A 26,615-nucleotide genomic window follows, 5' to 3' on the forward strand; every position below is an offset into this window, starting at 1 on the left:
CGGGGAGCCTGCTTCCTCCTCTCTCTCTGCCTGCCTCTCTGCCTACTTGTGATCTCTGTCTGTCAAATAAATAGATAAAATCTTTAAAAAAAAAAAAAAAAAAAAAAGAACATACGTACAAATGGCCAGTAAGTAAATTAGCGTAGGAACAGCTGTTCGACACAAAGTCAGATGGTGATGAGGGAATACTGTGTACCCACTGGAAAGACTGTAGTCAGAAAGGTAGACAAGTACCAGGTGTTAGTAGGTATGCGGAGAAATTGGAACCCTCTTGACTGCACGTGAAATGGTGGAGGCTCTTTGCGCAAGTTGACCAGGAATTAAAAAGTGGCTGTACTCCTACCTCACACTGTATACAAAAGTGAACTCCAAATGGGTCAGCAACCTTAATGTAGGACCTAAAAGCATAAAGCTCTTAGGAGAAAAGGGGTAAGCCTTTATGATCTTGGATTTGACTTTGGATTCCTAGATATGATGCAAAAGCATCAGCAAAAAAAGAAAAAAGAAACAGGACTTCATCAAAATTACAAACTTTGTACATCAAAAGACATTATCAAGAAAGTAAAAGGACGGGGAGCCTGGGTGGCTCAGTGGGTTAAAGCCTCTGCCTTCGGCTCAGGTTATGATCCCAGGGTCCTGGGATCGAGCCCCGCATCTTGCTCTCTGCTCAGCGGGGAGCCTGCTTCCCTTCCTCTCTCTCTGCCTGCCTCTCTGCCTACTTGTGATCTCTTGTCTGTCAAATAAATAAATAAAATCTTTAAAAAAAAAAAAAAAGAAAGTTAAAGGACCAACCTATAAAAGGGGAGAATATTTGGAAATCATATATATGTGTTCAGAATATATAAAGAACTCTTACAACTCAACAAGAAGACAAGCCAAGTCATAAATGGGAGAAGGACGTGAATAGACATTTCTCCAAAGAAGATACCCAAATGTGACCAGTCGTTAGGGAGATGCAGATGAGAACAGTGAAACAGGTCACCCGTCCATGAAGACGACTCACACAGGCACCCTGTAGAGAGTAGCAAGTGTGGTCAAGGATGTGGAGAAATTGAAACCCTTGCTGGTTGCTGGCCTGTAAAGTAGCCACTATGGAAAATGGTCCGGTGGCTCCCCAGGAAGCTAAACACAGACTTACCATCGGGCCCAGCAATTCTGCCCTCGCGCGTGTACCCGAGGGCGTTGGAAGCAGGGACTGAACACGTCCTTGTGCATGGGTGTTCACACAGCAGCATTCACAGGGGCCCAGAGGGGGACCTCCCGAACGGCGTCCTGTGGATGAATGGAGGAGCAGGTGTGGTCTGTGCACGGCAGTGGGTGTCAGTGAGTCCTCGACAGGAACGACGTTCTGATACGTCTCGAAACGTCATGCCAAGTGAAATAAGCCAGGCACAAAACAGGGCGTATGTGGTATGACTCAACTTACATGAAATACCTCCCAGTCTTCGACTCTCACTCTCTCTCAAATAAAATCTTTTAAAAAGGAAAGTTTAAATGGTGAAATGTATGATTTGAAGAAATAACCCCATGCAGACTTCTCAGTCCTGTTTTCCCGCAAGCTCCCTGTTTTCCCAGCTTTCCCGCGAGGTCACTCTGGCGGGGTCTGGAGCTGGTGCCGGTGAAGGTGCCCCATCGCGGGCCTGTTCCCCCACGTGCACCAGCCTCCCTGAGAGCGCACGTGCGGAGCCGGCAGGCCTCGGTGGTCTGCGGGGAACGTGGGATTCGTTTGAGAAAGTGGGGGTGTTCCCAGGGGGGTCGCGGCCATGGTCGCCAACGTCTGAGTCTGCTGGCACTGACATAAATATACAAATATGCGTGCATTTATCTGTACATAAACGTGTGCACGTATCTCCCCTTTCTGTCATTAATTTTTACTGCTGTAAGTTTGAACTCGAATGTTTATGTAAAGGCAGAGAATACCCAAGGTCACTCTGTCCCCACTCTCAAGTCATCAGTTTACAGAAAGGGAATCAGTCCAGCCTTGCCTTTGCCAAGAAGCTGTCTTGGGCTGTTTGCACCACCCCGTCTGCGCTGGAAGCTCAGACCTTTAATGATCTTCGCTATTCCAGTAAATAGGCTTTAAAATATTATCATATTCATTTTGATGCCAATTAATGCACTTAAGATATTTTATCGATGTTATTTCTGTAGCATATTAACAATGGGGGAACAATATATAGCAATTATTTCAGTTTTAGGAAGCACTTAACCAGATGAAGAGTAGTAAGCGGCCGCCGCGCCGGAGAGCAGGTGTCGTGCGCGCGGGGCTCGCCGCTGGCGGGGGGAGGCGGTGAAGTGCGTCGAGACACTTAGATCACGCAGGCAGAGTAACCGGGTGTGTTAGAAACAAGTTTTCGGATCCGTGGCTCTCGTGTAAGTCCCTCCCTGGTTGTTTAGGGTCTGCCCCTCAGAGACTGGTTGTTAACGCTCGGACCCCTGTGCGGCGTCACGTGTGCCCGGGCTCACCATCGCTCCGGCCTTCGGTTTGGGTCCTCAGAGCTTCGCTGTCCCTCCCGTGCTCGTGCGTCGTCTCCCCAGAGCAGGAGGAGCAGAGCGGCCAGGCCACCCGGCGGGCCCGGTCACGCGGCGAGGCGGGGGCGGGGGGGGGTTCAAGCCCCGCGTGGGGCTCGGAGCCTGCTTAGAAGCAAGCTGTCTGGGGAGCGGGGTGTCGCCTCCGGCCCCGGCGGGTGGGGTGACGCCGCGCCACTCCCGCAGGTGGCCGCTCTGCGTTTCTGGGGGAGCCCCACGCCGCGGCGTCCGTGTTCGCGCTGACGCGTCTGTTCTCGTCCCCGTAGGAGGCTACTCCGCCGACCACCCGGTCATCAGAGTCTTCTGGAGGGTCGTGGAAGGCTTCACGGATGAGGAGAAGCGCAAGCTGCTCAAGTTCGTCACGAGCTGCTCCCGCCCGCCTCTCCTGGGCTTCAAGGTACGCGGTGACCTGACGCGCGCCGCCTCGCGGTGTGTGGCCCGCGGCGAGCGGTCCGGGCGGCGCCAGGTTTTTCTGTCCCTGGTGGCGCTGACCGAGTGTCCGCCGGATCCTGACGTGCGGGTCACCACGCGTATTCCTGGCGCGGGTCCCGGGTTAGCTGAGGGCGGCTGTGGTCCCGACGGCCTGGGACCGGGCTGGGGGCCCGGGGCTGGGCTCGCAGGACGTAAACGACCGTCTCCTCAGTGTTCCTCCTCGCTGAGGAGAGCACAAGCTAAAACAGGGAGGTAGGGTGTTTGGGGAGAGGAAGGGGGGGCGGAAGAGCTGGAGACCTCTGCACCCCCACCGCGCAGAGAAGATCCACAGGTAACTCTTGACGCTTCCAGAACTTAACTGCGAACAGCTCTTGACGGGGGCAGCCGGTGAGCCCGGGCCCCGCACGCGGTGTCCCCAGAGGAAGGCAGCCAGACGACAGGGAACGGGCCTCGTAGCGGGAAGGCGCCTTTCTAGTACAGATGTGCGCTTATCGAAACATCTGCATGCACGTGGACTCGTGGAGTTCAGACCGTCGTCGTTCAAGGAGTCAGGGGTGTGTTTTTCCCTGGTTGTTCCCTGTTACTTATTTTGTGTTCCTTATCAGTTCCGATCGTTGATGATTACCTCATTAGTTCAGCTTAATATCTTTAGCACTTAAACTTAGGGGACAGTTAGTGGTTCCCTTATTCGTTGTCAATTAAGATAAAGCAACATTAATAGTTTAAAATACACAGTGGTGTGTATATATATGATAGGGAAGAGTATCAGTTTAGATAAGCATGGAATACTGCTGTGCTGGTTTAACTTACAGAGAGGCATGTACTTTCCGGGAACCTTTGATCAATGAGTTATATGATAGGAGTTATTCTTTAAATTTTTACTTTGAGGGGCGCCTGGGTGGCTCAGTGGGTTAAGCCTCTGCCCTTCGGCTCAGGTCATGATCTCAGGGTCCTGGGATCGAGCCCCACGTCAGGCTCTCTGCTCAGCAGGGAGCATGCTTCCCCCTCTCTCTCTGCCTGCCTCTCTGCCTGCTGTGGTCTCTGTCTGTCAAATAAATAAATAAAATCTTAAAAAAAAAAAAAACCACTAAGAATCCTGCAATAGACACGGGACGTTAATGAGAGAGCTGAACCATTACAACAAGGGACGTAGAATAAACTCATCTGTTAATGGGAGAACTTCCAGACCGGGTTAAAAAAACCCTGCTGCATACAAGCAGCACACCTCAGCGGGGACTCAGAAAGTGAGCGATGTTTCAGGCTCGCTGTGGTGGGCCCTGGGTGGGCCAGCTGCACGGTGTCGAGCACTGGCCCACGTGACCACACAGGAAAACGGGCCTCTGTGAATCTGAGGAAAACCAGGCAATAGCCTGGAAGAAACACAGCTTTGCTGTTTGGTTCCTCATGGGCGTGTCATGAAGTCTGGGGATGTTGCCCTGTTGGGGCCTGGAGAGCGGGAAGAACAAGGGGGCGGTGCGCCAACCGATGGGGCCGAGGAAAGGGCCTTCTGGGGGCCAAATTTTATCATCTGGTCATGTAAACAGTCATATGATACATGCTAAGATTGTAGTAACGGTCAGGTAGTTTTATCAGCAACCTTTTATTATGAGAGACCAGGCTTCTAGAATCTTCCAGTTTCAAAATGCCACCAAACCTAGATGTAAGGAAAGTAAGGACCTAGTTCCGTGAAAGGAGATTTGGAGGGCCTACCCCCATCAAAACTGAGAGGAGGACCCAGAGGTTTCTGCCGGCTCCTGACTAGTTTCGTCGAGGGCCGGTAAGAACTAGGGGTGTTGCTGGAAGCGGAAGGTTCCAGAGATCTGGGAACTGGAGGGGAATGTGTTAAAAGGCCTGAGAGAGTGTTGCAAGTTTAAAGGAAAGGAGAAGTGAGGGGCTTTACATTAGGTTTTAAAATCCCACATGGAGAGGTAGCTGGGGGGCTGAGTCATTAAGTGTCTGCCTTTGACTCAGGTCATGGTCCCAGGGTCCCGGGATCGAGTCCCGCGTCGGGCTCCCCGCTCTGCAGGAAGCCCGCTTCTCCCCCTCCCTCTGCCTGCCACGCCCCATGCTTGCGCGCTCTCTCGCTCGCTCTCTGACAAAGAAATAAATAAAACTTTAAAAAAAGAAAAATCCCACGTGGAGTCATAGTGAGAGCGCTCTGGCCCCTCTTAGTAACCCCACGCGGTCACGACCGAGCTGTCATGGGGCCGTGAAAAATACTTGGCGGAGCTGTGGGACAGTCTTCCTAGTTTAGATTTTTTTCCAAGGATCTAAAATATATTAAATGTAAAATTTAACTTGGAGTTTTCAGATATCTTTGCATTTGTCCTAAGTTGGACTCCAGAGTGGAAGAAATCACCTTAATATTTGTGCTTTCCAGTTGGCTAGGCCGGCCTGGCAGGAGTGTCCTTCAGTCCAAGCGCCGGAAGGAACAAAGGCAAACCTGCATAACTTAAAGTTACAAAACTCAGTGCTGTGTTATTGGAGAAGAATAGCGTCTGCTAAAGCTAATTAAAGTTTAATATGTTCAGTGAATGTGATTGTTACAGACAAAAAAAATCATTAAAGCGCTGTAGAAAATTGTTAAGTTGCCATCGAGCCGTGTAACAAATTGATGATTTTTCTCACTCTGAATTAATGCAAATTCCCGTTGTGCTCTATTTAATTATGCACAACGCGGTGCCCTTGACTCAGATTTCAATGAAGAACTTCATTTTTTTTACTTTTAAGACTCCAAGTAGGAAATTCAATTAGCATTATGAAAGAAACGCTAAAATGGGGCATTTAATTCAAAATGTGTCTCGGGCTCCCGCCATTTAGCCGGTCACTCACCTTCCCTGTGCCCTGGACTCTGCCTTCAGAGGTCCTTTTGTATTTCAAAACTGTGATGTTTTCATCTTAGATTTTTCAGGCATTTGAGAAAATTAACTGCGCTCCATGTAGTCGGAATGTGAAATAATAAATGTAATTAACATGCTTTCTGTTTCTCTTTTGGTTCCTGTTCTGACACTTTTATGAGACACTTAAAATGGCATATAAACGATAATTTTTTAAAAGACAGTGGTTTTAACACATATTATATGCCACATATACTGTTTAAGTGAAGCTTTCAGTTTAGCAGTGAGAAACGTACCCGGGCTGATGCGCAATGTGTAAGTCTGCAGTCAGCGTCGCGTGGGCCACGCCGTTCCCAGCCGTGCCCGCGTCGTGAGGTCCGTGCTAAATTCAGCGTGCGAACGAGGCAAAACCCGCCCGGAAGCCGGCTGGGCTGGGCCGGCTGGGCGACGGGGTGCCGGTGCCTCCCAGGGCCCCCATCTGAGCAGGGACATCGCTCCAATTTTGTTCTCTCATTTCCATGATGGTGGTTCGTAGGGAATTATTTTCTATGCTCTTTGATCATAATTCTTGACTATAATTTAAGCAAAATGTGGCTCAGTTCGATAGGCTTTTTTTCACTCAACATTACATCAGGATCATTTTTCTTCATATTAAAACATCTTTGAAAAATTTTTTTAAGATATTATTTATTTGACAGAGAGAGATCACAAGTAGGCAGAGAGGCAGGCAGAGAGAGGAGGAAGCAGATACTTGAAGTATTTTTAATAAATTTCGTAATGTCCCATCCTGCAAATTTAGCACAATTGACTTCCTGTTTCTTATTAGTTGATCACGACTCTTCCTTCCTTCCGAGGCTAGGAACCTCCTCGTGCGTGAGTCATGATCTGTGTCTTGGGTTGTCTGCTTAGGCCGCCGTCCCGGAAGGGAGGTCAGGGCTGCGCCCGCGCCCGGCTGCCCTCGCGGGGAGTCAGGAGGGAGGGGGATTGCGCGAGAAGGTGCCCGCCGCTGTCGGAGTGAGCTTTTGCTCCGGTGTTGGAAGCACAGGTGTCTTGTCACAGCTCTGAGCAGGAAGCCTCTGACGGGTGTACGGGGCACTGACCCCGAGGAGAAACCGTTTAATCCAGGTGCCAGCCAGGCGCCTGCGGGGGGCCGTTTTGCTGTCCTGGGCCCCGTGTCCTGGTGCAGTGAGGGCTGCAGGCTCTGGCTGCGTGTCTGAAATCCCTTGGCACCGGAGCTAAAACGACGCTTGCCCGAGCGTTGGCAGAGTCAGGCTCTCGGGACGCAGGCCGTCGCCACGCCACGTCGTTGGGTCCTGTTGCCGGCGAACGCGCAGGCCGCACCGAGGCCCGGTGCAGCTTGTGTGCGAGCGGGAGAGCGAGCGGTTACCGTGGCCGCCGCGGAGCTCCGCGCACGGCCTGCCTGGTCAAGTTACCCGCGGGCACACGCACCTGCACGGGGATGAGGGGACCTAGCCCGTCCCCTCACCCCTTTTAATTTGTAAAATTAAGAAGTAAGTAACGCGACCGTCCGTGGGCCACCGGGGCCGCGTCACGTCCGGTAGGACGCCGCACAGCCGCGGAAAAGCGGGAGGGAAGAGCGTGGAGGCCGAGGAGCGCGTGGACAGTGACCGAGGTCCACGACAGTGTCCGGCGTGCGCTGACGTCCTCCGACTTAGAGTGGGGCGGGAGGAGCTGTTCTCTCGTCGGTGCTCGGATCTCCGCGGGCCGGTGCGGAAGACCCCAGCGCGGCGCTCGGTGGACGGCGGCCAGGCTGGGGAGAGTTTGTCCGCCAGCGCCCCCGGGACAAGCGAGCCACCTGTCTGCCGCCCCCTTCTCTTGTCCTTGGTCCCTGAGTTCACAGAGGGGCTGGGTCGCTCCTTTGTCCGTCCTGTGAACCTGGTCGCTAGAGGGTCCACAGCCTCCAGACCTGATTTTCTCTCCTGGCAGTAACGTCGCGTGGGTAACATTGTCCGCGTTCCACCGTCGCGGCGGCCGGGGGCCGGGCGGGGGCCGGCGCGGGAGTGGGGTGGGCCCGCGGGCTGCAGACGCCCCTCGCCGCCGCCCCCAGATCCCTTCCGTCCTGCGCCAGTAAAGCAGCCGTTTGCCGACTGCAGCGTCTCCTCATGTCCCGGCTGGCACCGCCTGTGAAGAAAAGTTTATTTCTTCTCACCAGTTCGTGGGTCACGCCGAGGGCTCCGTGCAGAGATGATCGAATAAGCCGTGATCCTTGTTCACTTGCCGGTTCCCAGGACCCGGGGCTGAGCCAGCGCCCGGGGCCGCCGTCCACTCGGCTCCTGTGCGGTCACCGCGAACCCGCAGCTTCAGCACGCCGCGTGCCTCGGTCGCTGCGGGCGTCCCCTTCCCTGGGAGCGAGCGCCTGCGGGTGGGGGCTGCGTCCGGGGCCCGAACCGGGGACTGTGGGGTGGCTTTAGAAGGGCTGGCACGTGGCCACACTCGTCAGGCGGGTCTCCTGGCTCCGTGGGAGCCCCGGTTCCTTCCCGTGAGAGGTGCGTCCGCAGAAGCCGAAACCCGCACATCGGGCTGTTCGTTGTCTCACGTGGTCGTCGTTTCCGGGCTCGGACGCCGCAGACGGCGCTCGCAGACGGTGGAGGGGGTGGTTTCCCCCGAGAGAAAGTCACGTCACAAGTTCAGACTGACATTTCCAATTCAAATTTAGACTTCCAAGGTTTTTATTTTTTATTTTACATTGGGATTTTGTTTTACCGGTGATAGTTGTGCTTTTCATTTGCCCCTTTGCTTCATCTCCTGGTGAGTTCTCGGGTCCCACAGTCCGGGGCGTTCTGCGCAGAAGGGCACCAGTTCTACGGAACACCGCGGGGATGGGCGGGGGGCGCCTGGTGGGCTCCCTGCTCACACTCGAGCCTTCTCTCTCCAATAAATCAATAAAATCTTTTTTTTATAACTTTATTTTTTTTAAAGATTTTATTGATTTATTTGACAGAGACAGAGAGAGACCACAAGTAGGCAGAGGCGGGGGTGGGGGTAGCAGGCTCCCCACTGAGCAGAGAGCCCGACGTCGGGCTCGATCCCAGGACCCTGAGATCATGACCAGAACCGAAGGCAGAGGCTTCAACTCACTGAGCCACCCAGGTGCCCCAATAAAATCTTTTTTTTAAAGATGTTTTTATTTATTTGATGAACAGAGAGGGAGAGGGAGAGGGAGAAGCAGACTCTCCACTGAGCAGGGAGCCCTACATGGGCTTGACCCCAGGACCCTGGGATCATGACCTGAGCTGAAGGCAGATGCTGAACAACTGAGCCCCCCAGGCACCCCCACTTTCTGGTTTTCTGATAGTAGCTGTCCCAACGGACGTGAGGTTGTAAACAATATGGACTTTTGTCCTGGAGGTGGACTTTTCAGCCTCTGGTTTATCTTCTCAGTTCTTCATAACGGAGTTTTTTATTTTTTTTTTTAATAGATGTTATTTATTTATTTGACAGAGACACAGCGAGAGAGGAACACAAGCAGGGGAGTGGGAGAGGGAGAAGCAGACTCCTCACCCAGCAAGGAGCCCAATGCAGGGCTTGATCTCATGACCCTGGGATCATTACCTGTGCTGAAGGCAGACGCTTAACTGACTGAGCCTCCCAGGCGCCCATAAATAAAATCTATAAAAAAAAAAAAAAGAAAAAGAAAACCACTCAGAACAGTGCCTCGCTGTGTGATTAAGCCACCATTGTGTAGGTTCCTTTGTTTCATTTTGCTTTCAGTATTTTAAGATCACTGTTTTCCTCCCCATTTGAATGAATTTGTTTTTTTGGTTTGGTTTTTGTTTTTTTTTTTCTGTTGGGACATCCATGTGGCTCTCAGTTTGGAGAAGACGTGCTCTGTCGCTGTCCCTGCGCCCTGCCCCTTCCCCCGGGGGCTTCTGTCTGTTCTGACACAGGCCAGCAGCCACCTGTGCTCAAGTCTTCTCCCTCCTGCCTTCTTGAATTTCAAACAAATTTTTAAAAGACTAAAACAGCCGTGGAGGCCCTGCTCAGGGGAGAGGTTCTGTTTCCCTTGAGCAGACGTCCTTCTCGCCCTTTCTCGTGCACAAAGCGTGGTGCCCAGTGTCTGCCATCCCGCAGAGCTCAGTCTGGAGCGCCGTCAAAAACCAGATGTCTTGGGGCACTTGGGTGGCTCAGGGGGTTAAGCCTCTGCCTTCGGCTCAGGTCATGATCTCAGGGTCCTGGGATCGAGCCCCGCATCGGGCTCTCTGCTCAGCAGGAAGTCTGCTTCCCTTCCTCTCTCTCTGCCTGCCTCTCTGCCTACTTGTGATCTCTCTCCCTCTGTCTCTCTGTCAAATAAAAATAAATAAATAAATAAAATATTAAAAAAAAAAAAAAACCCAAACCAGATGTCTTTTGGGAAAATGTGACCATAGCATTTTCTTGTTTGGAGCAGGCGGGTTTTGTGTGCTTTTAAAAAGTCCATCCAGGGGCGCCTGGGTGGCTCAGTGGGTTAAAGCCTCTGCCTTCAGCTCAGGTCATGATCCCAGGGTCCTGGGATCGAGCCCCACATCAGGCTCTCTGCTCGGCGGGGAGCCTGCTTCCTCCTCTCTCTCTCTGCCTGCCTCTCTGCCTACGTATGATCTCTGTCTGTCAAATAAATAAATAAAATCTTTAAAAAAAAAAAAAAAAGTCCATCCAGGGGCCGCCCATTAAGGCCGCGTCCTGCACGCCTGCTGTCTTTTCAGGAGCTGTACCCCGCGTTCTGCATTCACAACGGAGGCTCTGACCTGGAGCGGCTGCCCACGGCCAGCACCTGCATGAACCTGCTCAAGCTGCCCGAGTTCTACGACGAGTCGCTCCTGCGCAGTAAGCTGCTCTACGCCATCGAGTGCGCTGCTGGCTTCGAGCTGAGCTGAGCGGACGCGGGCACGACCCCCCGAGGAGTGACCAGGGCCTCCACCGCGGGCAGCACCCCCGGCCGCGAGGGCGCTGGGGCCGGACTCCTGCAGCTCTCCTGCCCACCCCTGTCCCTCCCTCTCCCTCCTCGTTTTCCAGATGGTCCGTGAAGTCATGGTTACTCACTTGGACACTGCTTTTCCGACAACGTAGACTCACAGATGTTACGTGCCATGTGGCTACTGTAGTGACTGTGCCGAGAGGAGCACGGTTTTAAGACTAGTGGCAACTCAGTGAAATTAACCAAAGAAGCAGCTTTGGCTTTGCTAGTGGACTTGAGCCCTTCCTGAGCTGGGGGGCTGGGGGGGGCGGCGGCAGCACGGGTGCTCGTCTGCAGAGACGCCCGGTCTGAGAGCTGGAGGCGCATCCTCTCGGGGCTCCTGCTTCTCGTGTGGCGGAATTGTTTACAGTCCTGATTGTTCAAACTAAAGGCATTTTCTCTCCTGCTGCCTTTTCCCAAAGTGGTTAGGTTTGGAAAATACACAGCAATGATAATATTTTATTTGTGCTTTTTAAGCCATTCCCCTGAACGGGACTAGCATGCTTGTTTCGGTTCACCGCTGACCGCATCGTGGCGGTCTGGCTACTCCTGTGTGGGGTGTGTGCGGGCGGACGTCGTCCCGTGTCCAGCTCCACGGCGCGGCTGCGGGCTCCCGGGGCGGGGGGGGCTCGCCTGTCCCGCAGCACGTGTGGCCTGTGATCAGCGGCGGCTTGGGGAGAGCAGACACTGGCATCGATCTGAGTCACTTGAACCAAAGTGGCGGGCTGTGGCTTTGCACTGGGCACGGCCTGCTGTGGCGGGACCTCGAGGCCGCCCGCCCTCCGCACCCCGGGGCCGCGCCCGCCCCTCTCCTCGGTCCGTGGGCAGCGCGCCAGGCTTCTGCACTCTCTGCTTCTCGACGGTGCTGCTCTGGAGGCAGACTGGACAGCCCCAGTCGCGTGTCCGGGGGGAGGGGTGGTGGTGACTCTCTCTTCAAAAGGCACTTTATCAGGACCTACCTTGTTGCTGGGCGATTTCGGTCTCTGAGAGCGGGGAGCGCATCTGAGCACCCGCTGGGAGAGCCAGACTGACCCTCGCTGACGCCGGGGGCCTGAGGGCTCTTGCTCTGACCTCCCTCTGCCTCACCTAGCGTTTCCTGTCACTGGGGCTGTGGGCTGTCCTATGGAATTGACCAGAATTAGCAATATGCTTTTAAATGCGGGGGAAATGAATGACACTTTTAAGACAATGACCATATCAAAACAAAATGTATAATTTCATAATTTGAATAATAAATTAAGTGTTTAAATGCTATTTGTAGTCTTGATATACAGAAATAAAATAATTAGGGTTTGTCCTTGGTTTTATCTTTATTTTGGGTTGGTTTATGTTGGATGTTCTGTACCTTCTCTGCATATTGGTTTGTGCATTTTGTTATCAGTATTTTGGAAGCGGACTATCTGGGACTGAAGGGAGCGGCAGTTACACTTACTTGGGTTTTCTCAGCTCTCCTGAGCCTATTTATTTATTTGTATGTTTCAGTGGTTAAATATTTGCATTAAATGTTTTTTCCCCCAAGATCGTGTTGGAGTCACCCGAAATCATTGTGGTTCGCTGCCGGAACGATTGTCTCTCCCGGGTGCGTATGTGACGTCAGGTGACGAGGCGGAGGGACAGCCCGTGGCTATGCCGAGACCCCGCCAGGCCAGACAGGAAGCCCGCCGCCCCTGCACAGAGACGCTGCCCCCGGCAGACCTGGGAGTGCCCTCCCGGCGCGTGCTGGGCTGCCTTTCCCGGGGCTGCTGCCGCCGGCCAGAGCCCCCGCCCGGGAGGGACGTCGCCTTCCCACGGCTCTCCGTGCGGGTAGCAAGACACTGTTAAGAGAAACCACACGTGCAGGAAGACTCATCTCCTTCTGCGCTTTGTTTGCCTCGCTGTGTTGTGTCCTACTCTGTGTTGGCTGCTGGCGGTCTCGTGCGCAAACCGGAATGCAGAGGTAAAGGGGGGGTTAGTCCTGGTGCCTCTCACACCCGCCTGCAGGTAGATCCTGGCTGGCGTCCTCCGTGCCGGTGACAGTCCCACCGGCGACTCGCGTGAGCACCTCTGCACAGCCCGGCCGAGCCCCACGGAACCCGCGGCAGCCACACGCGTGGGCACAGGCACGTGGTCGGCAGCGATGGGGAACCGAGCCAGGGCCTCGCGGACCCGCGGCTGCTCGTGGGAGTTGGAGCGCAGGAGGGGCTCTGGGAGCTTCCCCAGCGGGAGTGGGGAGGCTTGATAGATTCCGAGCTGAAGCTGCCTCACACGTTAAGGAGAGAGAAACAGCCAAAGGCACTCGGTGATGCAAATAAAACAGAAAGAACCCGAAGAAGCCGGCCAAAGCTGCCCCGTCGCTGATCTCCCGCAGCCGAGACAGAAACTCAGAAACGGAAAGCGGTCCGCTCTTTGAAATTCGTCTGTGCTGGCCCAGGAGGCATTCCCCGTGAGTCACTACTCCCGCCCGAACCGACAGCCGCGCGGTACTGCAGGACGCGGCTTCCCCGTCGCCTCCGTCCCCAGGCGGAGGTGTGTGCCCGCGAGCTCTCTCTTCGTGGTCCAGAGGCGTCTCCCGGCGCCGGGCCGGCCGCCGCAGTCGGCAGCCTCAACGGGTCCTGCTGCAGGCTTTGGAGAGCTGAGAGGACCGCGTGGGCTGCAGGTGGGAGACTCCTGTGGGCTCCAGGGCTGTGGGCCACGCAGAGCTCCCTGCTTCCAGAAGATTCTGGGGGCAGTTCTTAGAGCCTGAGTACTTGGTGCCTCCGCTGGTGTGTGAAATGGGGATGGTTAGGTACTTGGGCTTCCCAGCCGCGTTTCGCGGGGACGTGCAGTAGAATCTCACTTTAGCCCGGTCTCACGGGGTTGGATGCCACGTCTACCAGCTGCAGACGCGGACGACGGCGTCCGACCCAGGCCTTAGGAAGCAGCACGCTGCCCTGTCAGGCGCCGTCGCGGTGTCCTCCGCAGATGCGGGCAGAGGACGGTCACCCGTCTGTCTTCCCTCCCCTCCGCTCCTGCTGCGGGCGGACGGCTCCCCGTTTGCTCTCTGAGCGCCTCTCGGAAAGGAGCACCCCTCGCTTGTGTTTGGGACGACTCCCAACCGCTGCGCGAGTCAGGGTGTGGCTCCTCCGCGGTCAGCACCTAGTGAGCCGAAGGTCCGTTCGCCTTCCCCGGGAGCCCCCACCGCTGGCTTCCCGCGGGGCTCTGGGGTCAGCGCAGGGGAGCAGATGCACCTGCAGAGGCTCAGGGCCACGTGTGTTCTCCCTCCCTCCAGAGTCAAAGCAGAGGGTGGCGACCTCGAGCTTGCCATGGAGGTGAGACCATGTGTGCGGTCGAGTGGGGACATGGGGTCTGAGCACCTCTTGGGGCTCCGGCGGGCCGACCGCTAGAGCTGCAGGCAGGAGCACACATTCTGATTCTGGGTGAGCCTGCGGCCTGCTGAGCTTTCCAGAAGTTTTCCAGAAACTTCTGCTTGGACACGGTGCTCTCTGGAGCGGCTGGGGTGAGGCGGGAAGTGGCTGCCGGACAGACTAGGCCCGAGAGCGGAGAGCCAGCCGGAGGGTCCCGCTGCCGGGTTGCCCCTTTTGTCTCACGTCTGATTAGCTTCCTGCGGCTGCCGTCACAGGACCCCGGACGGGTGGCGGGAACAGCAGCCGCTGTCCTCTGTGCGGGGGGCCCGGAGGCGTCCCAACCCGGCCCCCGCTGGGGAGGATCCTGTGCTCTGCCTCTTCCCCTCCTGGCGGCTGCTGGCACGCCCGTGCCGTGGCCGTGTCTCCTGCCCACGTCAAACCTCTGCCTGCACTTGTCAGGTGCCCAACGAGGAACCCGGAGTGACCCCATCTCAAGATGCGTGATCCCACCTGCAAAGCGCTCTTTCCCACGTAAGGCTGCCTTCCCAGGCTCCAGGGGTGAGGACGCCCAGCACCTCTGTACTTTTCCTCCAGGGAGCAGAGCGGCGCGCTAGACGAGCCCTGTAACTGGGAAGTCGGGAACTGCGGAGCGCCGAGCAGGTCCGTCCTTTACCGTCAGGGAAATGCAGGCTCACCCCAGATCAGGGTCCCCGGCTTGAACAGGATGGTCTGGGGCGGGGTGGGGGTGCTTACTAGTCTGCATTTTCTCAAGTGTCCCAGACAGCCCTTCCTGGGTAGCTGTCAGGAAACAATGACATCACTCCAGAGTCTTGAGTTGATAAGCGCTTCAGGGCAGGGCTGCAGAGTGTCCCCACACCCCGGAGCTGTGTGGGATCCGTTTCCTACGTTCTGGGCAGTACTGGGCCCTCTGCTGCGGGGCAGGGCTGGTTCCCTCCAGCGCAAGTGCCCCACGCAGGGTTCCTGGGAGACGAGTCGGGCAGGGTCCCCTGTGGCTCTCACTCCCCCCACACACACTTGAGCAGATACATCTGGGTGTCCCAGTCCAGACGCAGACAACAGTTCACACACTGCGTCTGTGTCCACAGGACTCCCCTGTGCCTCCACTCGCCCCTTGACCCAGACTCCGTGAGCCCAAGACACCTGCCGAACCCCGCCTGGGCCCCAGGTCACCAGCCGCCTGTGCCTCCTGCCAGCGCTGCTCCTGCCACGGCCGGACCGACCACTCCTCGCCACGTTCTGCCACCTCCCGTCCTGAGCCCTAGTCTGGGGTTTGCCTGGCTCTGCAGGTGCCTCTCCAAGGTCCCCCTGCTCCTGTCCCCGGTCACCTCCAGTCTGTTTTTAACTCAGAAGCCGAAGGAAGCCATGGATCCTAAGCCAGTCCTCCTCCATCAGAGTCAGAGGCAAAGCCCTTAGTGACAGGACCTGGATGCCTCCCTCTTGCGCACTGGGCTCCACTGGCTGCTTTGGCTTCTGCCTTTGGCCTCAGGGCCTTTGCACTCGCTCCCTGTACATGAAAGCTCTTACCACGGACACTCAGGTGCCCCTCACTTTTTTCAGGCACTTCTTTGCTCAGTGTCGTCTTTCCTTACCACTTACTAAAAACTGCCGCCGCTCCCTGTGCCCATCGTGGCCCGTCCTCACTTACTTATAGCGTCCTCGGCGGCACTAGTTCTGTCTGATGTGTGATGGCCTCCACGCCGTCCTCCTGAGTCTCCTCCCCACTAGCGTGTAAGTGTCACGGGGGTAGGAGTTTGTGTAAACGGCACTGTTCCGACACCCGGAATAATGCCCAGTGCACAGCCGGCTGCTCTGTAATCCTCGTGGAATGAAGTCGCTTTGTGAATCAAGAAAAGCTTTGCCAACCGAAGCAGGTTTCAAGTGAACGCGCCTCCGTGAACGTGCAGATGTGAACTCTCGGGCCCCAATGGGAGACCCTTTGCCAACTGCAGTGAGAGGTCGGTTCTCTTTATAGGCCGCCCTGCCCTTCCGGCCCCAGGACAGACCCTTCTGGGGTGCTGTGCCTTTCGTGGAGCCTCTGTCGCCAAGTGCCCAGCGGGGGGTTTTCTTGCCCTCCCTGGCGCTGACCCCGTTGCCGTAGCCGCCAGGCCTTGGGGGTGGGGGTGGGGGTGGTCCGCAGGCCGCACGCGCGCCCTCTGGTGGTGGCGGGTGCGGCTGTGGGATTAATGCTGTGCGCCCCTGGACCCCTCGGAGTCTGTCCCGGTTTCCCTCTGTGACAGCACCCGCCCGGCCACCGTCAGGACCTAGTGACCTGTCAAGAGGCTCGAACCTCGTTGCAGAACCAGTGGGGCTGTCCTGCTGTGTCTTCCTCACGCGCTGGCCCTAGAACGATAGGACAGAAAGCAAGGCTTTTACGGAACACCTTAGATCAAGTTTAAAGTCCCTTCGCCTCCGCTGCTCAGAGCATCACCCAGTTAGCAGATGAGCCCGCAGTCGCGGGCCCGGGTTTACGCCAAGACGGGGGCACAGTTCAGGAGCCTGGTGTGTGGGTGTGGAGAGATGGAGAAAACCTAAATGCCCACCCACTGATGGGTGAGAAAATCAGCTGTTTTTGACATGACCCAAAAGCACAGGCGACAGAAGCTCATTGGTGCATCTTTGTTTCCTTTCGAGTAGACTTTTAGGGCAGTTTTAGGTTCTCAGCCAAATTGTGCCCAGCGCACAGGTAGCGTCTGGAACGGTGTTAACGGAAGCCGGTCCAGCCGCGACTGACTGCACGTGGGCTCTCGCCCCGACTCCCCCGCCTCCGTGTCTCTGCCCTCGCCCGGGCGGCCGTGGGTCCGTGGAGGCCCTCCTCCTGCCAAGCTGCCCGTCCGCCTCGCCTCCGCCTGTCCTGCAGGAGACTGAGCGGCTCCTGCGCACGGCCATGTCCCACCACGCTCAGGACAGGCACGTGCGGCAGGGCCCGGGGGAGGCGACTGCGCAGCGAGGACAGAGTCATCCCAGCAGGCAGAGGGGCCCGCAGCCAGCACCAGGGCTGGGGAACCCGCTCCACTCAGGCGCGCTGAACTGACCGCCGCCAGGGACACACTCTCGCCACGCTGACCCTCCCCGTCCCCGCCCGGGAAGGGCCACTGGCCCGCAGGCCGTGCCCGCTGTGTCTCTAACGGAGCCGAGAGCCTCCGCAGCCGGGTCCGCCCCTCGCCTGTGCCCCCTCGCCTGTGCCCCCGCGCATGGCCTTCGCGCGTGGCTCATTAACTTCTTATCCTCGTCCCGCGTTTGTCCTGTCGCTCTGTCTTGTGCTCCGCTGTGTGTGACGGGTGAGAAGCCAAGTGAACTCTCAGGAAATGTCATTGAGTTTTGCTTTTTTTTTAAGATTTTATTTATTGGGGCGCCTGGGTGGCTCCGTGGGTTAAAGCCTCTGCCCTCGGCTCAGGTCATGGTCCCAGGGTCCTGGGATCGAGCCCCGCATCGGGCTCTCTGCTCAGCGGGGAGCCTGCTTCCCTCCTCTCTCTCTGCTTCCCTCTCTGCCTACTTGTGATCTCTGTCAAATAAATAAATAAATAATCTTAAAAAAAAAGATTTTATTTATTTATTTGACAGAGAGATCACAAGCAGGCAGAGAGGCAGGCGGAGAGAGGGGGGAGGCAGGCTCCCTGCTGAGCAGAGAGTCCGATGTGGGGCTCGATCCCAGGACCCTGGGACCATGACCTGAGCCGAGGGCAGAGGCTTTAACCCACTGAGCCACCCAGGCGCCCTGTTGTTGAGCTTAGAGTTGTGAACCTGCTGGGATCTTGCTGTCCGACTGAATAAAGCTGGTTGTGGAGTCACGACTCCCCACGTGCTTGCGGCAGGCCCCAAGACGAGCTGAACCACGCCCGAGGAGGACGCAGAGCCGCCCCGCGCCCCACCTGGTGAGCACCCTGCGACGGGACGTCGGCAGTCAGAGGCTCACCCGACACCCGGTCCACCATGCCCTCAGCCCTGGGCTTCTGGGGCCAGAGCTGTGAGAAGTTAATGTGTGCGGCGTCCCCGTGAGCCCGCGGCATCTTCCGGGGCACACAGCACACCGGCGCCCACAGGCACATCCAGTGTCCGCCACCGTCCCTGCCTACAGGAAGCGTCTTGCTGGCACCCTGACCTCTGACCTCTGGCCGCCGACCGACCGCCCCTGCCCTTGCTCTGGTACCTGGGACACCCTGGCTCTGGCAGGCCATGGGGCCTCTGTCCTCCAGCTGTGTCCCCGGCCACGTGGCTGGGCCCCCCTGGAGGGCCGGCCCTAGCCCGCCTCTGTTCTGTGCCGGCGGCCACCGCGTCTATCCACACACAGGTATCTCACACGCGGGTCTTTGGTTTGGGCCTCCCGTGCCCTTCCTTCCCTCGTGCATACTTGGTGCCCCACTTGGCTATTTCAGGGCTCTTCTAAGTCCATCGTCCCCAACCCAAATGCAAACGACCCACCACACTCTCCACGCCCTCCCTGGGCACCCCCCGCCCATGCCCAGGCCCCTGCCCCACAGTGAGCACAGCCGGAACCCCACGCGCATGTCTAAGAAGGAAGGAAAGCAGATGGGGTACGATGGGAACGAGAAAAAAAAATTGGAATAAACAGGATGAGAAATTCGTCTCGTACGTTTCTATGGATCAAAGACCTAAGCATCCTGTTACATAACAAGAGGCAGACCATAACAAGAGGCGGCCCCAGGCCCGTTGGGGTCACTAACCTGTTGCTTCCCGGAACGCACTGGCTGTCTAACGGGTGAGCATCTCGGGTTCCTCGTTCAAGCGGGGCCTCCTGGGCTCCTCCCTTCCTCCCCTTGCTGTCATGGCCACACCCTCTCCCACCTGGCCGGGGTCCCCGAGACTGCCCCCAGGCTCCGGGAGTCGCAGGATGGACTCTCACGGCTCCCGGAGCCAGGCTCGCTACACCGGGAGGGCGCAGGTTAGACCAACGGAGGGGAGGGCCCATGGGTGGGACCTGGGCAGAGAAGCACCAACCTCCGGGTGCCCCCGGGCTGGACCCCTGTGGTGGGGAAGCTCACTGGAGCCCGGGTGTCCAGGGTTTTTACAGGCTCGGTCGCGAGGGCACATGGCATCCCCCTCGCTGAGCTCACGTGCTCATTCCGCAGCCCCCTGGGGACTGGCCCAGGGCAGCCCCAAGCCCCAGGCACAAGAGACCGGCTCCTCTGTACCCAACCATATTAGCACACGTCATCCGGCCCGACCGAAGTCGAGGCACAGGACATTCCGATAGCTGCTGGATTCCTCTAGTCCCCAAGACCTTTGGAACACGTGGGCTGGGACCAGACGGGCCTCCCATGGGCACCCGTGGGCACCCGTACCGTCCATGCGGACCGCAAGCCCTTCAGCTGCGTGGGCGGGACCCGGAGCCTCAGCCAGGGCCGTTCGGGCCTGGGCCGTGGTCCCTACAGCGTCTGCCCGTGTCCGTGCTGGTGTGGGCACTACCGCCCTGACCACGTCCAGGAGGCCCGCGTGACCTCCTGCAGCACCCAACGCCCGTGGAGGAGATGCTCCGCGGCCTGGGCATGTGGCCACTGTGCTCCCCGCCATCCGGGAGGGCCCTTCCCACCGCCAGAACCAGCAGGGCCGCAGCAACTATTTGCCTCCAGCTGCACGCACAGTGACGGCGGCTCGGGGGGCTCCGTGTGCGCAGGGGGTGTGCGAGAGCAGGGGCTGTGCCGGCCGGAGGGCACCTGAGTTTCAACGGGCGGGGGTGGGAGGCACGCACTCCGGGGGGCGGGAGCCACTAGCAGGTGGTGTGGAGGCATAGACCAGGCCCCCCGGGGAAGAACAGGGGGTCAGCTGGGCAGGAACAGCGACTCCACAGGAGGTCGGGGAGATGGCTTCTGGGTCCCTTGGAGCCGATCCTGAACGTCGGGGCCAGGAGCTTGCTCGCCACGCGAGAGGCAGTCCCGAGCCACGCAGGCGTGTGAGGCTGACTGCACGCTGCTCTCCAGACGTGAGCTCGTCCCCATCTACGAGGGACCCGCCGTTTGTAGGTAACTCTCTGCGGCAGAGCAGGGACTTCGGCTCACCCCCATCCAACCATTGGGGTACATGTGGGGGGATGATCCCTGTGGGGACATGGGCATTGTCCGAAGCCCCATGTCGGGAGCCAGGAGACAATGACACGCTCAATGTCCTTGGTCTGGTGCTGCTCAGGGAGGACCTGGGCCAGGGTCAGGCGAGACTGTGGCCGCAGAGTCGGGTCACGTCCACGGTTTACCCCTGAGCCCACAGCACAGGGTCATGCCCGTGGCCAACGAGGCCGACACCCACAGCCACCTGCGAGAGGGCAGGGGGCCGGGCCCTGCCAGGGACGGAGGCACGCAGGGGCCTGGTAGAGTGGGGCCGGGTGAAGGGCCCACCCCAGGTGCTGGGACCCGGCCTGCCAGCACCCACTGAGGACCAGAGGGGAGACGGCAGGTGACTTCACACTCAGAAGGGGCAGAAGCCATCCCTGAGCCCAAGGAGGCATCTGTGTGAAGCCTGTGCTCCTGGGGCCCCGCAAGGGGACTCGGTTCTCGGCCCCGCAGGGACATCTGGCCGTTCCTGGAGGGTGGCGGCTCTGTGCCGGAGCCGGGCTGGGAGGGCCCCATGCCTGGGGCTCAGGTCCAGAGGGACGTGGGGTGTCGGGGGAAGGAGACTGCGAAGGTGAGTCCGTGGTCCTGAAGGCGGGTCTAGCTGGCCCCGGACATGCAGCAGCATTGTTCACGCAGGAGCTGGTGGGGAAGGGGCCTCAGGCCGCCCTCCTATTCGGGGCCTTGTGACCCTCCCTGCCAGAGACCCCGGCCTGGGCGGTTGTGCGTTGTTCCGGATGTGGCCGGCAGGGGGCGCTGGGGCCACACGCAAACACGCACACAGCGGGCTGTGGACACACGCATTCACATACACGTGTGCATATGCACACGGCGCACACACGTGCACCCAGAACTGCACCTGGTCCTGGCCAGAACCAGCACGGGCTCAAAGGGAGGGGAGGACCCTCCCCCGGGAGGTAGCGCAGGACACCCGGTCAGAACTTCCGGGGCCAGGCTTTCCCGGGGACAGCGACACCCTGGACCCAGCAGTGCCGACCGACCCCTGCAGAGCAGACAGATTTTGCTTCCTTTGAAGTCAGTTTTCAGAGAGATGGGGCTGGGTGTCCTCCCTCGTCCCCCCGCATCCTGACTGTGGCCTCACGCCCTCCACACGCCCTCCTGTCCTCGGGCCCAGGTGTCCCAGGTGTCCCTGCAGAGGCTGGGGCCGTCCCATGCTGGTGTGAGCGCGTGTGAGCGCGGGGCACGTGGGACAGGAGGTCCTTGGCCCTCCCTCGCGCCCCAGGCCCCTGGGCTGGGCGATTCCTCTTCTGGTCCAGCCAGAAACTCAGACTTGTGACCCCCGGCTGAGTGCAGCCTACGTGACAGGGGGTGGGGCTGGGCGACAGGCTCACGGCAGGACCCCACTCCAGGTGGGGGTGCCAAGTAAGCGACGCGGCGACGGCCCAGGTACCCTCCCCCGTCCCATCCCATCGCCCTTGTCCCCTGTGCTCCTTCCCAGGCCTCCCTGGGGTCCTGGGCTTGGGGCGGGGGCGGCCAAGGTGAGGCCCTCCATCAGCCACCCTTTTGGCCCCACCTGGAGGCAGCCCTGCCCTCTCAGAGGAGGGGGACAGGCCTCATGAACAGGGACCCCCATTCAGAAGAGAAATCCCCCAGTCCATCGTCGGGCCTTTGGTGACAGGGCCCCGTGAAACAGACCCCGTAGAAGGAAGGCTGTTTCCCTGGTGGGCTCAGGAGATCAGTCCCCACGGGGACCCCCAGCCCTTCCCCAGCAGAGCGGGGAGCACCACGGGTTGGGAGAGTGGCGGCCGAACGGGCCTCACGTGACAGGGGCCCCTCCCGCTGGGGGCCCCCAGAGCCAGGAGGGGTCACAGACCGTCCCCCTCTGTCAGCCCCGAGGAGGACCATCTGCGCCGGCTCTGCAGGAGACAGAACGTGAGAAACCGTCACGTGCGGGGTCTCGACGGAGGCTCTCATGTCTCCGGTTTTCTCTCCTTTTCGTGGTCATTCATGGTGACTGTCGTCACGGCGGTCAGAGCCGCCGCCTCCCTCTCCGCGGGGCCCCCGCACCTGCCTTCTCCGGGAAGGACGCTGTGACGGCGTCGGGCCTGCCGGGCGCTCCGGGGTGACATCCCCATCCCAACATCCTAACCCCGTCGCCTCTGCAGCCCAGCGCTGTAGGAAGTGACCCGGCTCTGATGCTGTGGGGGCTGCTGTTCGGCTCACCACACCCCAGAGTAATCCCTACAGTGTCTCGATGGTGGTTTTGATTTTTTACTATTTTTTCAGGCTCTCACACGCTCTGGGCCTCAGTTTCCCTGATTATAAAATGACCGTGTGCACCCACTCGCGGGGCCAGGGCCCCTCCCGAGGCGGCAGGACGAGGGGCTGGCGGTCCAGGCTCGGGTCCACCCTGGCAGGGCCCCCACCTGCCGGCCCCCCCCCCCGAGCCCCCTCACTGTTTGGTTCGGCTGCTGTTTTTGTGAAACCAGGGCTGTGATGCGTCAGTATAAAGGGACAAAGGCCGCACGTGCCCCAATCCCAGCGCCGTCCGGGTGTGGCCGTCGCGAGCGCCCGAGGCCGTGAGACCCCCAGTTAGAAGGTCTTCGGGGCCGGCGCGCGGGGGGCCACGTGTGCCAGGCTCTTCGGCTGAAACGCGGTGGTCGCTTCTCTGGGCTCCCGCCCGACCGGCGTCCTGATGCGACTTGGCAGCCTCGCTTCAAGCCATCTGTTCTCCAGGTGAGGCGTCTGGCCCCGGGGACAGTGAACGCCTCAGCTTGTGATGTCCACTCGGACTGTTGGGGACGCAGCAGAAGCCGGGTCCCGTGTCCGGAAGGGCGGGGCGGCCGCGGGAACCCCTGAGCACTGTGTCCCCCAAGGGTGGGAACCTCAGCTCTGGGATCTTTCAGGGCCAAAGACCACGGCCGCGAGGACGCAGAGCCGCATGCCCTCGGTGTCCCCGTGACCCGCGCGTGCGCCCCGGAGGGCGGCCTCCGATGCTCTACCGCGCCTTCCACGCCCCGGCCCGGCCCTGAGCTGCCTCCAGGAGCCGCCAGGCGCGGTGCCCGCGGATGTGGGCAGCCAGCAGAGAAAGGAGGGTCTGGTCCCCGTCCAGGGCCAGGAAGCTTTCCCGAGCGAAGGGCAGGCTGACATCCGAAACCTGAGGGCGCCCGCTGTGCCCCGGGGCTGGCGTGGGGCGAGGAAGGGGCTGCCCCAACGCGGGGCGGACTTGGCCCTGAGGGCACTGGGGCCTCCAGAGGATTCCGAGGGCGGGCGGGGCTGGGGACTGGGTGTGCCCTTCCAGCCCTGTGTCTGCTCAGCAACGGCCGGGTGGGGGGGGCGGCCCGGAGACCCGTGGACAGCGACAGGCACTGCCTGGGGGCGCGGCTCAGCCCAGTGGGGGCCGCGAGGGTGCGGGGCTCTGGGCCGGGTGTAGGACCCGTGGGGGCGGGGCTCTGGGCCCCCTGCGGGGTGGCGGGTCCGCGGCTCTCGGCCACACTGGGAAACAGGCGGCACCCGCCGGCTGCGGAGGAGCGAGGCCCAGGTCACCCTGGAACTGGGTAGTGACCACACTCGGCAGAGCCGCCAAGGTCAGCACAGGGGACGGATCCGCCCCGGCCCACGGGCAGCCGGCCCAGTCGCCCCATGACGCCGGCCAGGACGGCCACCAGGTGGTGCCTCCCCGCGTGGGTCAGGAAACTGGGAACCAAAACAGCCATCTGTGGCTTGCTGCGCCTGGGCTGGGGGCTGGGGGCTGGAGGCAGGTGTCCCAGGCTCACCCCTGGCCAAGGACAGTGTGGCCCAGCTGGTTCTGGGGAGGTCTACGCTGCTCTCCTTCAGGCGCAGCCCCGACAGGCCCTCCAGAGCCCACAGGTCCCGCAGAGCCTCCCCTGCGCCAGGCGCGGGGCCCACGGTGCGGTGACCTGCTGCACACGGCCACCTCTCCCCCTGCCCGGAGGGTCACACGGGGCCCAACCATGGCCCTTGGCACTGCCGGGGGCCCTTCTGGGTGCCACACCTGGGGAGGGCAAGTGCTCCTGGTGTCCAAGGGATGAAAACCAGGGGTGCTACGGGCTGGCCACGAGGCCGGGACCCCCACCACAGAAGGGCCAGCCCCCAGTGCCCTGGGCAGGAGGCCACATGAATGGACGGAGGGGGTCTCACAGCAGCCCGGATCTCCTCCTCCCTGCCGGACCCCGGCCCTGCCGGAGCTTGTTAGCCCGCGGCCGGCAGGCTTCATGTGTCGGCACCCGGCAGCGCGGGGACCGTGGGGTTGTGACGCGCAGTGTGTCCTCTGGGGAACGGAAGATAAACCGTCGGGCACAGTGAGCCATCTGCTGTCTGTGCCCACTGTTGTGGGACGCGGAGGGGGGGCCGGCGGCAGGGAGGGCCCCTCGCAGTGTAGGTCGAGTGGGGAATCGCGGCCCCACTTTCCGGAAGTCTGTTGGGGAGTCAGGGCCTGGGGACCAGCCTCAGTGGGAGCTCGCGTCTCCCCCCACCCTGAGAAGCGGGACGCCCAGTTAGGTGGGACCTTCAGGCCGACGGTAAACTATGGCCATTATCCCAGGCACGCCCAGGCTGTCCGCCCGAGTGTCGTGCACAGGCAGCCAAAGCAGGGGGACGCAGCGGAGACAGGGCCTTTGTCCATAGCAGATAAACAGGGCGGGCAGGGCCAGCAGGCAGGACAGCCGACCCCTCCTGGCCCCGCAGGATCACGTGGTGGCCTCCAGCTCGTCCCGGGGTCGTGCGGGAGGCCGGGAGACTGGCCCCATGAGCAGCACCCAGTCCCGTCCGCCCAGCCAGGCAGCGGGCGGCAGATGTCATGTGGGTCTTGCGAAGACAGCCCGAGCCTGGGGGTCAGAGGTGGATGGCTGGCACAGGGTCAGCTCTGTCTGCCCCAGGTGGCCCCGGGGCCGCTCGTCTGGCGGGGCCCCGGGGGGTAAGCCTGGAGCCTTCTCAGGCTCGAGATAAGAAGGAAGAAGGTGAGCAGAGCCGTGGAAGGAGGGGGGCGCTTGGAGGGGGGACAGGCCCCGAGTCACCAGCAAACAATACTGGGGGGCGCCCGCTGGACAGGGTGGTGTCTCTTCCCCTGTGTCCACAGCCCCTGAGGAGGGAGGGGTCATCGTGAGGCCGGGCCCCAGCACAAACTCCACCGTCCGTGGGGTCCTCTCAAGCCCAGCACAGCCCCCAGTGCCTCCCCACCTGGGCAGGGCCACCCTTCAACAGGTGTAAGCGGGGGAGGGGGGCTTGTGCCCCCAGAGCCAGGTTAGTGTGCGTACCCTCCCGCCCCCGCCGTGCGCACCATCCGCAGGGCCTTCCAGCCCCCCCCCCAGGCCAAGGCGGAGGCACGCCCCCCTGCCGTGTGGACAGCAGACCGCGTGCGGCGGAGCCGTCGGCGCGCGTGCACCAGCACTCTGTCCTTCCTGTCCCTTCTGAGGGACGTGCCAGTACTCCCACCGATCCGTGTCCCCCTGGGTGACCTTGCCGGGGCATCGGCCATGCAGACAGCTCTGCAGGACCGGTGCACACAGGAGAAGGGACCGGTGCACGCAGGAGAAGGGACCGGTGCGCGCAGGACAAGGGACCGGTGCGCGCAGGACAAGGGACCGGTGCGCGCAGGACAAGGGACCGGTGCGCGCAGGACAAGGGACCGTGTGCACAGGACAAGGGACCGGTGTGCACAGGACAAGGGACCGTGTGCACAGGACAAGGGACCGTGTGCACAGGAGAAGGGACCGTGTGCACAGGAGAAGGGACCGTGTGCACAGGACAAGGGACCGGTGCGCGCAGGACAAGGGACCGGTGCGCGCAGGACAAGGGACCGGTGCGCGCAGGACAAGGGACCGTGTGCACAGGAGAAGGGACGCTACCGCTGGCTGTTCCTGCCACAGTGCCCTGGGGGCAGAGCTGGCCCCGAGGTGGGGGGTGGGGGCTGAGGGTGAGGGGCGAGGAGCAGGGGGGCCCAGACTCGGCTCTGCAGCCCCACAGATGTCGGGTTTGCTCCTGACCAGTGCCAGGGCTGCCCCTGGGGGCGGCGGAGGCAGTGGGAGGGGTCCAGGGCTCCATGAGGAAGGCCCGCGACATTGCGGAGACGGGCACAAGTGCGGGGACCCCAAGTGGACATTTCGAACTTGTTAGGTTTAGGGTGCTTCCGGGACTTCAGACCATGGGGGCGGCCTGGGGTTCGGGGAGGCGGTTCATTGTCTCGTTGACATCTCTTGGGCCCGTGGCTACCCGTCCCTCCTCCCTCTGGCTTCAGGGCCGGTCCGTGCCATCCACCCTGTGTCCCTGGTGAGACTGGCGCTCGCGCTGACCTTCACCGTCCTCGGGTCTGGGCCTCAGGAATGCACCTGCGTCCTCCCAGCCAGGACAAGACGGAAGAGCCCAGCATGTACACGGCGTCCCACCCGTGCAGCCGCGGCCCGTGGAGACAGGAGGTGGGGCAGGACAGAGCAGAAGCCCAGCAGAGGACAGAGGGAGGCGGGAAGGGGCAGGTGCGGGGAGG

General features: G+C 60.0%; 1 protein-coding gene across 1 annotated transcript in view; it reads left to right on the plus strand.

Moving 5' to 3' along the window:
- UBE3C (ubiquitin protein ligase E3C) overlaps positions 1-12,003 on the plus strand; it is a 108,718-nt gene extending 96,715 nt beyond the window's left edge. The window contains exons 22-23 of the mRNA XM_080819068.1: positions 2,796-2,926; positions 10,499-12,003. Of these exons, the coding sequence (XP_080675194.1) occupies positions 2,796-2,926; positions 10,499-10,669 (302 nt within the window). The 3' untranslated portion in view covers positions 10,670-12,003. The remainder of the gene's footprint in view (positions 1-2,795; positions 2,927-10,498) is intronic.
- Positions 12,004-26,615: the final 14,612 nt, after the last annotated feature.

The sequence above is a fragment of the Martes martes genome (genome assembly GCF_963455335.1).
Source record: "Martes martes genome assembly, chromosome: 11".
Classification (NCBI taxonomy): domain Eukaryota; kingdom Metazoa; phylum Chordata; class Mammalia; order Carnivora; family Mustelidae; genus Martes; species Martes martes.